The 13,456-nt window shown below is 38.7% G+C and overlaps 1 protein-coding gene across 2 annotated transcripts in view; it reads right to left on the reverse strand.

Annotated features, from left to right (window-relative positions):
- Positions 1-624: 624 nt before the first annotated feature.
- LOC136828433 (talin-1-like) overlaps positions 625-13,456 on the reverse strand; it is a 31,875-nt gene continuing 19,043 nt past the window's right edge. For both annotated transcript variants that reach the window (XM_067086523.1, XM_067086558.1), the window contains exons 15-31: positions 13,052-13,373; positions 12,739-12,874; positions 11,692-11,867; positions 11,419-11,575; positions 10,688-10,885; positions 10,278-10,420; positions 9,949-10,072; positions 9,070-9,264; positions 8,181-8,339; positions 6,506-6,631; positions 6,029-6,145; positions 5,410-5,595; positions 4,700-4,910; positions 4,034-4,158; positions 2,917-3,539; positions 2,227-2,436; positions 625-1,884 (exon numbers count right to left, since the gene is read on the reverse strand). In XM_067086523.1, coding sequence (XP_066942624.1) covers positions 1,824-1,884; positions 2,227-2,436; positions 2,917-3,539; positions 4,034-4,158; positions 4,700-4,910; positions 5,410-5,595; positions 6,029-6,145; positions 6,506-6,631; positions 8,181-8,339; positions 9,070-9,264; positions 9,949-10,072; positions 10,278-10,420; positions 10,688-10,885; positions 11,419-11,575; positions 11,692-11,867; positions 12,739-12,874; positions 13,052-13,373 — 3,269 coding nt within the window. In that variant the 3' untranslated portion in view covers positions 625-1,823. The remainder of the gene's footprint in view (positions 1,885-2,226; positions 2,437-2,916; positions 3,540-4,033; positions 4,159-4,699; positions 4,911-5,409; positions 5,596-6,028; positions 6,146-6,505; positions 6,632-8,180; positions 8,340-9,069; positions 9,265-9,948; positions 10,073-10,277; positions 10,421-10,687; positions 10,886-11,418; positions 11,576-11,691; positions 11,868-12,738; positions 12,875-13,051; positions 13,374-13,456) is intronic.

The following is a 13,456-nucleotide window of genomic DNA, read 5'->3' on the forward strand; positions in this document are numbered from 1 at the left end:
TTTAAAGGTGACCACTATTGAATCTTAAGACAAAATTGAAATCTTTCATTTATAGTGTTTCGTATAATACATCTGATAAAACAGTTTGTTCTATTACATTACCATTCTAAAAAGGTAGAAGTCTCTGGGTAAATGATTCCGTGCATACATAGCCTACATACAAACAGAAGCCTACACTGAAAAACATATCTTGATAAATCTAGTACTAAAAGCTAAAATAGTATCACAATTGTTATTACTTAAACACAGCAACTCGATGGATGACTTCTGCACCATTCATAATGTTAAAAGCATGAACATTTTATAACTATCTTCATGTAGACTACTAACTAATCTAGTCAAAACAGCAGCATTGATACAGTAAACTGAATACCCATTACAGGCAACACCAAACAAAATTAAATTAGATAAAAGGTAAAGTGACCGTTCACATTTTGTTAACAAGACTTAACTGGCAATTCATGTGTAACTTTACTCGGCAACTTGTAGTAAACGCTTGCTTACCTTGGTGTGAATATATCATTGTATTCTATTCTTCCTTGTTACTGAATTTTACATCCTTCAGTCTTCAACCACTAACATTTCTGCTTCTTAAATGATGTGCTAAGGTTAGAAAATGAGTTATGAACTCAAACTTTATTATAAAAAACAGGATGGCAAGAGTCATATTCTCCTTATCATGAACGCGCCGTTACTGTGCAGCAAATGTAGTTTCTGTGTGATGAAATAACACAAAACCAAAAGACATTAGGCAATAGTTTTCAAACTTTGGCAACTAATAATAAGTTTACATATTATGTGGTGAACCTTAGGCCACTAAGCAAACTGAATTTAAGAACAAGAGAAGAATTTTGAATTGTACACACATATAATCAACAGGCTAAGTATGTATTTAAGTATATGCTCACACACTCACAAACACACATACAAACTCTTCTTTGTAATTGAAAAGGATGCTGAAATTTTATGTAACATATACAGACAACACTCAAATAAATATATATGATAACCTAACGTATGAAGCATAGAATTACCACTCTTAAATCTTGGTATGGTTTAGTCTAATGGCCCGAATGAAAATTGTAGACAGAATTCACTGCTTCGTTTATCCTTTTAACTGCTGAATCAAGGATGAACTTTCAGTGCAGAATATGTCCACAGCATCTACTGCTCATTAAGCATAAGCAGAAGCCCTATCAGTATCACATGAACCTCCTCTAGACACACTGAAGCGCTTATCTCTCTGTTGCTCCAGAATATCAACTGTCATACGTTTTCTGTCATCCACAACACATCCAAGCAGTTTCAAAGCCCAAAGGCTTGGTATCGTATTCTCTACGGCTGCAGCCCCCAAATTCCCATCCCATTTGGTGACTTACACACCATACAGTTACAAGGGAGCGGTTGCTAAAATTCCTAGCATTCCAAGCGAGTTAGAGAGAGATTTCTGTGGTCCTAAAACTTTTTTCCTACTCTATTTGGCCAACAACTGTTTATCAGGGGACTTTTAAGATTGTTTCTAGAGTAACTTTGTCCGTTTTGTACTGCATATTACAAACTCCTATTTCACTCTGTCATGGACAGTCATACACACACAGTGTGGAGGTCCTATAAAATACACTTCAAGCAGCAACAACTTCTAAATAATATAAATGTGATTTTTTAAGAATATTAAGAACTCCTTTACAGAGAGCTGAGGATTTCCCTTTGTCGTCCGAGTTTTTAGGCGGTAATCTCCCATCTTCGGTAATCTCATTCTTTCTTGACCGTGGTTCGAAAGACACCAGTTTCATAGTATCCCATCGCCTCGAAATCTTTCTCGCCTAGACGTGCGGCTTGTAGGTGATTTTAAGCTTCCTGTTTTTGCTGTTGGCTGACTCAGTGCTGGGGAAAAAATTACTATTTTAGCAAATAGGAGAGGCATCATCATCATCATCATTTGCTTAATTGAATTGAAGATAGAATTTAGGCCAAAGGCCAAGCACTGGGATCTATGAGGTTAATCAGCGCTGAATCTCTAAAGTCTACACGAGTCAAAAAGTCAATACTTAATTTTTCTTCTCTAGTGCTTTTGAAGTAGGCCTTATCAGTTCGGTAAGATGTGATATGATAAATATGCTTTACTTATAATCTTTCGAAGAAATTCTAATTTTCTTTATTACTTCAAATATAAATTAAGTGAAACACTTGCTTAAGAATGAGACCCCTCACGCTCCAGAAACTTACCTTTCATACCGAGAAACATTACTCTCCTTTTCCGACTTGTGGACAACAGAATCCTCTTCGTCCTTGTGCCGCTCGCGAAGGATGACCTCGAGTTTCGCTCTTGCTTTGGCGAGCGTGCCCTCCACTCTCAGTATTTTCTCTCGAGCTTCTATCTCCTGTTCCATACCGGCCACCACTCTATCCTTGGATACGACAGACTCTCGCTTGGCACTGGAATTGGAAGTTTTTTTTTTTTTTAAACCATGAGAGAGTGATGTCAAAGGTACTATCAAGAGCCAATTGCAGATGATTATGGAACAGCTTATTCTAATTGTAAACTGTTATTCATATATATATATATATATATATATATATATATATATATATATATATATATATATATATATATATATATATATTGTGTAATGTGTGTAGAAGAGAAGTGTCACAGGACATTTTATTTCATTAGTTTGATACAGTATTGGTAATTTTGCCTTGTTCTAGAAGATTGTTCAGTTAACAATCTAATTTGTCTTGTTCTATCTTCATATTACAATATATTTCGATAACTTCCTACTTAAGAAAATGTAAATGTCAACGAAACAAAAACTGTACAAATTGACAAAAGCTACTGAGCTACTGAAGTGTGTTGTGGTCCCTCAAGATGACTGTGTTTATTATGAATGTTCCTTTGATTACAAGAATACTCACGCCATTGAAGCAGCCCCTGCCTCGTTAGCATCCCTGTACTTCTTCCTTAGGATGGACGACAGCTTAGACCTGGCCTTAGCCAACTCGTCCTCTATCCTTCGAACCTGTTCCCTGGCCTCTATTTCCTGGGCCATACCAGCGACGTGGCGAGTCTTCAGCACGACGGTGAACTCTTCTTCGTGTTCGGTAGACTTGCGCGCCTCCTTCACGAGGCGGTCCGTCGCTCGCTTGCAAGCGTTTCCGGCAACCTGCAGCCTCTTCATGGCCTTCGAGTAGGGATCTGCCTTGACCTTGCAAGCCACGAGGAGCTGGGCAGTCGAGGCCGCCACTTGCCTGGCGGAGGAGATGAGTTTCTCCTCGCTGGAGTGCCCCTGCATCAAGGAGTTCGCAGCCTCGACGAGACAGTGGGTGGCGGCTGCGACGAACTTGGCGGCCGAGACCAGGCCCTCTGACCACTGGCCGTCGTCTGACATGATCGAGGGGCATCGGCTCACTTTGCCGGACTCGACGAGTTCCTTCTGCGCCGCGGCTGCTGCCTCTATGAGGGTCCTGATGATCGGCGCGAGGGATTTGCAAGATTCCAGGATGATCTCGTCACTATGCATCGGCTCGTCGTCATTCTCCTGTCAAAATTACAGTGGGTTTTCATTTTCCTCGTGAAAATGCCAAAACAGAAGAATAATAAAGGAGGGTTTTGGGAAGATGAAGAAAGGAACCTAAACCCATAAGAAAGTGATCGAACGCCTATTAAAATATGGAAAATTATGAATCAATAGAAACAAAAGATTATAGATACTGTTACTGAGCTGCTGATTTTGTTTACTGTTACAGAAGGCACCTAAGTATTTAAACGGTTATTTTGATGTAAAATTGATGAATAAAAAATACCTGAGACAAGTTTCCTGTAACACTCAAACATGTCAAAAGCAATGAAAAAAGCAAATAAGTAAAGAGCTAAAAGAAAAAATTACAAGGGAAATGAAACTGATCTTTTATATAGCAGAAAATATCCATTATAAATATAAATATATATACAATATATATATATATATATATATATATATGCTGTCAAAATAATACAGCTCTCCCATACGAATCAGAATCATCGTAGGCCTACACTCTTTTGTCTCCTGGGTTTCAGAGCCATGAGTTTGCGCGCCGCGACGTCAATCGACTTGGCTGCTCCCAGAAGCTCTGTCTCGGCAATAACCGTCGGGTCCTCTGGGTCTTCGAAGTCAACACCTGCAGGTAAAGCTGGGGATCAGTATGTGGGATTTACGGTGAGAATAACTGCTGCGTTTCAGTTCTCAAGTCTGAATACAGTCAAGAACATTAAATAAAATACAAACGTTGAAGCTTGTATATACTAGAGCTTTTAAATGGTGTCAGTTTGATGAAAAATTATTTAGAGCCTCGGTCACAAATTGATATTTATTGCTTTATTTATTTAGTAAAGCATGAACCTGTCAGCAAGTAAAAACTCAATATAGTTCGAGACAGGCTTTAGTTTTGGTATCGTCACTTTATCCAGGGATGCATTTGACTTGCTGATATCCAGAAGCTACCATTATCATATTTTCATGCTTCCTCTCTCTCTCTCTCTCTCTCTCTCTCTCTCTCTCTCTCTCTCTCTCTCTCTCTCTCTCTCTCTCTCTCTCTCGTTATGGGCAATGTTCTCCCGCATCGCCATATTACGATTGGTCTCATATCCTAAATCTATACAAAGGGTTAAAATACTGCATCTAACTACATTAAAGCTTTTGAATACGTAACGTTCACTCGCCTTTGAGAGATTCGGCTGCGGTGACGAGTTCCGATATAGCATGGGCAGTATTTTTGGACCCATCAGCCAGCGCAGCAGTTGCGTTCGGTCCAGGCTCGTGAAGAAGGTGCAGGACGCTCTGCAAAAGCATTCGAAACCGCTCGGCTGACTCTCGGCCGGCCGTCATGACTTTAACCTGAATCTCCGGAGTTTCGGCATTGACTGCTGCTGCCTGGAATGACGATGGGAAATGACGTTATTATCATATGAAATGATTTTCATTTCACTCTTAATGACTAAGAATGTTAAAAATGGCATACAGAAATGCGGAGGCACGAAATTAAACAGTTGATTAGGACTAAAAATTCCCACTTTGAGCTAAGGTTTTGTCGACACTGTACTCGTATAGCAGAAGACATCTCTCTTTACGTAAAAAATAAAGCTCAGTTTGCCTGTCCCTCATAAAACACTAGATTAAAATAAATGGCTTAGCAAACAGCATTCTTTTAGTGTCCAAAGTACGTACATTACACGGCAATTATGCCATGTACTTACGTCATTGATGTTATATATTACCTCGTTAAAAACATTCTTGGGATCAGAATTCAGGAAAAACTTGCTTTACAGCCTAATTAATCTACTTCAGAAAAACAAAAGAGTCGATCAGCATATTATGACAATAAATATACTCAAAATATTTGGATGTTACTACAGGAAAGACAGTTAATTACCTTGCATCGAATCAACATGTCAGAGATGGCCTTGCGACCCATGTTAGCGGCAACGATGACGTCATCCTGCTTGAGACTGTTCCCTGCCCCGACGGCTTTGGCGGCAGCGAGGGTGACTGGCTTTGCCGAGCGAACCAGTTCTTCCGGAGTGGCTTTGGTTTTCGGAGCTTCGTCGGAGTTGAAAATCTGTAATTTAATGAGTTTGAGAGATGGAAGGTTCATCATTACGAGTATGTCTTGTAGTGGGCGAGGTTGATCAGGTCTGCGCCATCAAAATTAGTGGGTGCACGGATCGCTAGGCCTACTTAGCAGAGAAGATTAATTTTGACATTTGAAAATTGCTCATGAATGGCACGACATTTTAGATGGATAGGTTCAGCACTATGGTGTTACTCATGTTTATAAACAATCAATTTGTCTGTTTATTCGTACGTTTAAAAATATAATTGATTTTAGAAATGCACTTCGACTCTAAATAGACCAAATGTGCCGAGATCCCAGTTTAACATTTAGGTTTACCTTCTATGGCACGACACACGCTCAAACAAACGTCCACAGTCTATATTATTTATTTCTGGGTATATCCAGGCAATATAAAAACTGTACATTACCAACATACCTTAATTTCCTTTGCGATGGCTTCAATCGTTGCTTCGAGGGCTCTTGTACCACGGGTGTGTTCATCCTCAACAGCTTCGACAGCCTTCAGTAAAGACGCTGTGTTGTTCTCCATCACCTGCAAAGCAAAGAGAAAAAGAACAAACCATGCCCCACCCAAAAATAGTGATGAAAACGAACGATAAATAAAGGAAAAACATTGACGTAGACGTTAGATAAAAAAGAGGAGTGTCAAAAATAGTTTTCAAGATGAACAGTTCAGTTCAAGGGCAAAGTTACTTGCGCCTGGCGAACAATTTTGCTCAAAGAAATAGATCTTTAAAAATGATTTTTTAAATGAAATTTCTACTTACTTCGTTCTCTTAATGGGTAGAATTAATATATTAAAAGATTGGCGTAATCTAGCAATGACGGAGTGAATGTAAAGCATATTACAAACAGATTCTATGTTACGGATTCCGCGCCTCCAGGACCTTACCTGCGCGGACTCTTTGAGAGCAACCATTGTCGGATCATTCGAAGTTTTGCCTGAGGCGGCCTTCGTACTGTGCAACAGGTCACCAAGGGCGCGGGCTACGTCCTTGACTGCATTGATCAACATGACCTGGAAGGATACGAGGAAGCCGGGTCAATAGAAATTCTTTGACAAGAGAACCAAACAGTACGAGAAAGACTAGGCTTAAAAGGGTGAGACTAGGTATAAAATCTTTAAGGTGTATAAAGAGGAGTGTGTCTAGATGTAAGAAAATTTGTTTCAGTTAACAATTGTGAGACACTAGATAAAGAAACTGCCTTCATGATGTACGGAAAAGTGAGAACATTTAATGTTTTTGTAAGATAAGTTAAAATTGCGAACTGTCATGTAAAAAAAAATAGTGTCAAAAAGTGCTACCCACCCATTAAACCTATTTTTTAAACGATGCACCAAGAGTAAAGGTCTCTAAAAGTCTCTAGAATAGTAGCATTGACAAACAAAATATACTTTCATCAAACTAACTTATTGATAATAAAGAATGACTAATGTTAACTCTGAGATTGACACTTGAAAGTGTTTTCAAGGACTTTCCACTCAAAAAATATCTGCATAATCAACCCCAAAGAAAGAATGGAAATGAAATACTTTGTTTCCCTGAAATCAAGTCTAATTAGAATGTACCATCTACTTCATAGTTCCCTGATATTTCATCTTGTCATCAGAGTGGCCATTGTATGAAACCAATATCATTTACAATTAGCAAAGCAGTTTAAGAGAATTTGTTACTGTACACACAGGTATCTCACACGTAATTATTTCATTGTACAAAAGCATTCAGTTCTGGAATTCTACCCAGCGAATAAGCAACTGTCATGTTTGGAATCCTAACTAATGTATTAACATCAAGCTCTTTTGGAATCCAAACTACTGGATTAACGTCAATCAGTTTTGGAATTGAATTAATGCAAAAAAGTGAATTAACATAAATAACCAGTGGCTTGACGTTGATCAGTTTTGGAACCCCGAGCAGTGCATTTAATATTAAACAGTTTTGAAGTTATTATTTGTAGATTTACAACAATAAACAGTCTGGAATCCTGCGCAGTGGATTAACATCAACTAGTTCTGGAATCCTACCCAGTGGATTAACATCAACCAGTTTTGGAATCCTACCCAGTGGATTAACATCAAGCAGTTTTGGAATCCTACCCAGTGGATTAACATCAAGCAGTTTTGGAATCCTACCCAGTGAGTCAACATCAAGCAGTTTTGGAATCCTACCTCGTGGGTCAACATCAACCAGTTTTGGAATCCTACCCAGTGGATTAACAACTAATCTTGGAATCCTACCCAGTGGATTAACATCTAATAATCTTGGAATCCTACCCAGTGAATTAACATCAACTAATCTTGGAATCCTACCCAGTGGATTAACATCAACCAGTTTTGGAATCCTACCCAGTGGATTAAGTTAGTTTTGAAATCCTAACCAGTGGATTAAGTTAGTTTTGACATCCTAACCGGTGGATCAAGTTCAGTCAATTTTGGAATCCTAGGTAGAGAATTAAAATCAGTAACTAATCCTAAAAAGTCAATTAATATCAAGTTTTGGAACCAAACCAGTGCAACAACATCAATAACCATCCCTCCTAAATCAGAGTCGAGAGGACCTCCTCACCTGTTCCTCAGGGTGGTTCGATCCTAGAGAGGCTGCTCCACTCTTCACGGCCTCTGCCAGATGCACGATGGTACTGGAGACATTCTGTGCAGCCTGGGCCAACTTCTCTTGCGAAGAGGAAGCTCCAGCCACCAAGGCCTTGGCGTTGTCGTCCAGTGTCTGGGAAAAATAGAGGAAATGAAAGACCCAGTGGAAAAATGTGTCTAATCATTCTGTGGAACCAGGTTCATTATGTTATGGGACTTTATCAATTTTCTCATGTGCATTTAACACATTATGTTCGTGATAATATCGCATCTGGTACACTGAAATGAAGAATAAAGTCTTGCATAACTTTGGTTTCTAGATATGTCAAAGTTCGTTAGGACAGCTTTCGAAAGCAGTAATAATAATAATAATAATAATAATAATAATAATAATAATAATAATAATAATAATAATAATAATAATAATAATAATAATAATTGTTTTTATCTTGTTTATTTCCCAGATCTTTATATTCACAGATAACCATAGGCTGATGAAAAGATCTTTAGCTTAAGCTACAGCTAATGAGGTGTTCCTTGCTGTGAGCGACCATTAAATTTAATTTTGTTTTCCAGGAGATTTACTTTCAATTTCTGTTTCTGACAGAGAACACGTCCTATTTGGTTTGTAAGTCTTATGGTATTCGGTAAATTTTAGGCCTCATATATGGACAAAAATAATGTCATTATCCCTACGCTTGAAAGCCCTATTTTTCTCCAGGCTAGGGACCAAATAACCTCAGCCTTTCAGATTTAATGGTTCCCGGTGGAAAGTGTAACAAAAATACTAAGAAACATCAGTGGCTGTGGTCAATAAGACTTGATACATTCAGAGCAGTATTCAGCAAGACGGACAGACTCACCAGAGAAGCCTTCATGATGTTATCTCGATGGTCAGAGAAGTTCTCGCCCTCGCCCTCAGCGCTCAGAGTTCCTGCCGAGGCGAACATGATGGTGGTGTCCAGGTCTCCGATGATGCCTGCGACTGTGGAATTGGCATCGATGCAAGCCTGTGTACCACGGGACCCAGCTTGCAAGGCAGCTAGTACGTGGGAAGCCTGAAAGTGAAAGGTTCTGGTCAAGAATTGGGTTTTCTGTAGGTCTGGTCCAGAACTAAGTTTTCTGTAGGTCTGGTCAAGAACTGGGTTTTCTGAAGTTCATGAGGTTTTAATGGACTGTAAATGTTTCAGCAGCAGGAAATATAATCGACATATAGTCTATACATATATAAAAGAACTCTTCCTAAATCATAAGTCCAGAAAACAAAACTAAGACATTGCTGGAATCACCACAAGGTGAGTATCGTAATCACTTACTTTAACGTGACTTGGGCCTCCTGCTTTTTCTGGATGAAATCAGATTTATTTAACAAAAGTGGAACTCGTTAAAGAGAATCAGTATGTACATACATAAAATGCTAAGGGATAGATTGCTAGCAGAACGAATGAGGTCAAGCCTTTACTGAAGGAATGTATACAATGGATTTGTAAGTCTATAAGGTTCTGCGTTATTATCGTCCACCTTCTTAATTTTTCAACTATTTCCTTTTCCTCTTCCATTTCTTTATTTTCATCCCTTTTCCATTCTAGGCTATTGACTCTTGCCTAAAATCTATTCTCTCCCTTATAGGGTAAAAACCTTTTATAAAACAACCTACAGACTGATCCTGAAACAAGAGCCTGTGCTACAAAAGAGGCCAGCTCATTCTCGACATCAAAAACACCAAGATGGTATGACTTTACCTTCTCACCAGTCTGGCGAGCTGCCTCAGCCAACTCCTTCTGATTGTAGCTGTCTCCAGGGGATGCCTGGACTGTTCCTCCTGCCTTGACAAGATCTATACAGGCTTGCCCCAGTTCGTGGATGCTGCATGTGATTACAGAAAAATCTTCAATTTATCCTCTACCTCACCTTCAATACTTAGACCATCACAGTGATGGTTTATAGACCATTTTAACACATGATATAAGACACCTGATGCACATTGATTACAATAACAGCAACAGCTACATAAACTGAAACCGCTGGAGAACAACAAATGCAACAACAAAAATTGATGAGAACAGTTTACCTCGAGCGAAGTCTGAAGGCCACATCGCTGTTATTTGCTTGGCGCATTGCACCAAAGGAATCTGCAGCTAAAGAGTTGTACTGGTGCGATACAGCAGCTCCTAAATTTCCCATCTGCGAGGGATCAGTTGCCGCTTTGCCAATCTGAAATAAGTTTTCAACGTTTAAAGTACATTACAACAGTACATAACACTAAAGCCCCAAACATTCTTCCAAAAGTGTCATATTTCAACAGGACATAACTACTTGAAAACTCAAAAAAACAAACTTCTCAGTGACAAACAAAAGGATAAAGCCATAAATTTTTAAAAAAAAATTCTGAGTATTTAGTGAGCATTTCAGTGACAAACATCTTCATAAGAAGGAAGACATAGGGAGGTCTTCTAGGCTCCATCATTCGTATTCACTTACCATATCCTGAGCAAGCCTGGCAATTTCCTTGGAAGCTGAGACCATACGTGTTTGGTACTCGACAAAATCGTCGCCACTCGTGGCTGCTTTTGCCATTGCGGGGTCTTCTGTTCGATTCATGGCAGTGGTAATGGACTCCACTAACCCTGTAACAACTCCAGCCTCTGTGGCAATACTCTCCACCAGAGATAACAGATCCTGAGGATAGAGAGGACCATATCATTAATTTTTGGTAAATATTATTAAACATTTCAAAAACTAGCAGTGTTCAATATCTTGTAAGGTGCTTTCCTGTTTTAGTAAAATTTTTGGATAAATAGTTTAATCAATGTTCTGAAATGAAAAATTATACAAATTTATTTGAGAATATTCCTTTTCAATCTATAAAAATAGTCTGGTATATTGCTTACAATCACTCTATAGTATACATTCCAAATATCTTAAACAAACCACCCACTTATAATCCATATCATCTAAATATTGCTGTATGTAACAATACCAGTGAACCTACTTTGGTAGTTCTCAGTCTAACTTTTCCTTAGACAGACATATTTATTACTCAAATAATCATTGACATTCTCAAATATGACCTATTGTCAGGACCCTCATCACAAGCAAAGTTCTGTATGAAAGGCAAATCACTGATGCAAAATGATCATCCAAATCACAGACACCCATTCATTATTTTTACACATCCAAAGGTTCGGTCTACAAGTTGATTATGGTCTTACCTTCAAGGCTTGTTTTGTGGCATCAGCAGCCTCATCCACCTCCTGATGGGCGTCACCCGCCTTGCCATTGCCACCAGATTCCTTGGAAGCATAGACCAGCTGCAGAGCGCACTCTGCCACATTCTTCGCCTGGTCTAGCAGACTCCTCTGCTTTTTGCTTAAGAAGAAAATGCAGGGTACAGAAAAAGTCTATAACTAACACAGTTCTTGCACACAGTTTATATTTCATAAATTTATTAACTGAAATGGGACTAAATTGATCTCATCACGTACCTGCTTGCCATATTAGATGCTGAGCTAATAGCCGATGCAACCAAGGGGTCGAAGTAATTTGACATCTGGATGACAGAATGACCGAGCATCTCTGCTCTGCACTTAGCTGCGTCGCGGACTTTATCAACACTTCCAAGCAAAGCGTGACCAGCATTTTCTACTTGTTCGTTGAATCCCTGAACAGAAGAAAGGGAAACGAATGAGTGAATTTAAACTGTGAAATGCAAAGGTAATTAGAGTGCGCTCAGTTGAGTGATTACCTATTTTACACTGAAAGAGTTCCTTCATTCCTTCATCATGAATACAGGGCGAGTTTGTTGCTAGACCAGGAAAGGTCTTTCATTTTTATTACCAAAGAAGCAGTATTGATGAACTGTTCATGTGGCATTACAAGAACTGAAAGTATGAAATTTGGAGATACACAATATAACAGTTCAAGGTGTTTTGAGATGGTTTGTTCAAGAGGAAAGGGTAAACGACAAGAGGGGTAAGAGAGGAAGGTTCAGAGAGGAGGCGGCTGGAAAGAATAGCCTTCAATGTGCAGGAAGCACTAGAGTGCCAGCTTTGAACAGGGCAGTGTGTGCATGGAGGTCTAATGTACTACAGTCAAGCTTTCTGTTTAGGTGTATCAAATGGCTAATTTGAGAGAAAATGGTTTAAAGTTATGGTATATATATATATATATATATATATATATATATATATATATATATATATATATATATATATATATATATATATATATATATATATATATATATATATATATATATATATATATATATATATATATATATATATATCCGTGTGTGTGTGTGTTTGTAAGTAGAAAACCACTGGAAAGGCGTAAAATTAAAGAGCATGTACCAAGTGTTTTTTATGTATTACATTCATATCTTCAGGGTATAAAGGATTGCATAATACATGGAAGCGTATTATATTTTTCCAGTGTTTGCATACTAATTCATCATATGGTATATATATATATATATATATATATATATATATATATCCATATATATATATATATATATGTATTTATGTTACCTGAATGCTTTCATTATATTTCATTATGCTGTTGCATACCCTGGTCCATCCAAGCTTGTCCATCATGTTGCTTCTGATATTCATATTCAGCTTATCAACTGCTTGGTCACATTCCTTCTGCCCTGGAGCTTTGTCCCTGGAAGTTTTAAAGATAACAAAATCAAACCAGAAGTTACTTTATACCATTTTTGGTTGAGAAATTTACTACATGGTGAACCTGAAACCCACTCCAAGAACCAAGCAATCAACTGTATTCTTGAATTAGAAAAGAGTTCAGTTAATGAAAAAAAAGCTTCAGATTACTGAAAATTACCTAATTGTAAAGACCAGGGCCTTAATGCTGTCAGATACACCTTTGCTCTCTTTTGCCATTGCTTGCCAGGACTGAGCATCCTTAGGGTTGACCACCAGACCCTTCGCAATTTCCAGCATGGCGCAGGAGCCATCCATGATGGCTTTGCTGGCTGATATGATGGGTACTTGTGCCTCCCGAGCCTTGCTGGAGATCTTAGCGGGGACAGGAGCAAACTCAGGAGAGTTGGCAAAGACGCACAGACTATCCACTGCGTCCAGCAGCGGCTTGGTAGCCTCACTGCAGCGACCTCGGGTCTCCTCGTTATCATTTGTGCTCAGTGCTGTGGAAAGGAAGACATAAGAAGCACAAGGGAATTCTCAAGCAAAGTAAGTGAACGGAGTTATTTATATTGCATTTAATATC

Source organism: Macrobrachium rosenbergii, chromosome 1 (assembly GCF_040412425.1).
Source record: "Macrobrachium rosenbergii isolate ZJJX-2024 chromosome 1, ASM4041242v1, whole genome shotgun sequence".
NCBI classification, from domain to species: domain Eukaryota; kingdom Metazoa; phylum Arthropoda; class Malacostraca; order Decapoda; family Palaemonidae; genus Macrobrachium; species Macrobrachium rosenbergii.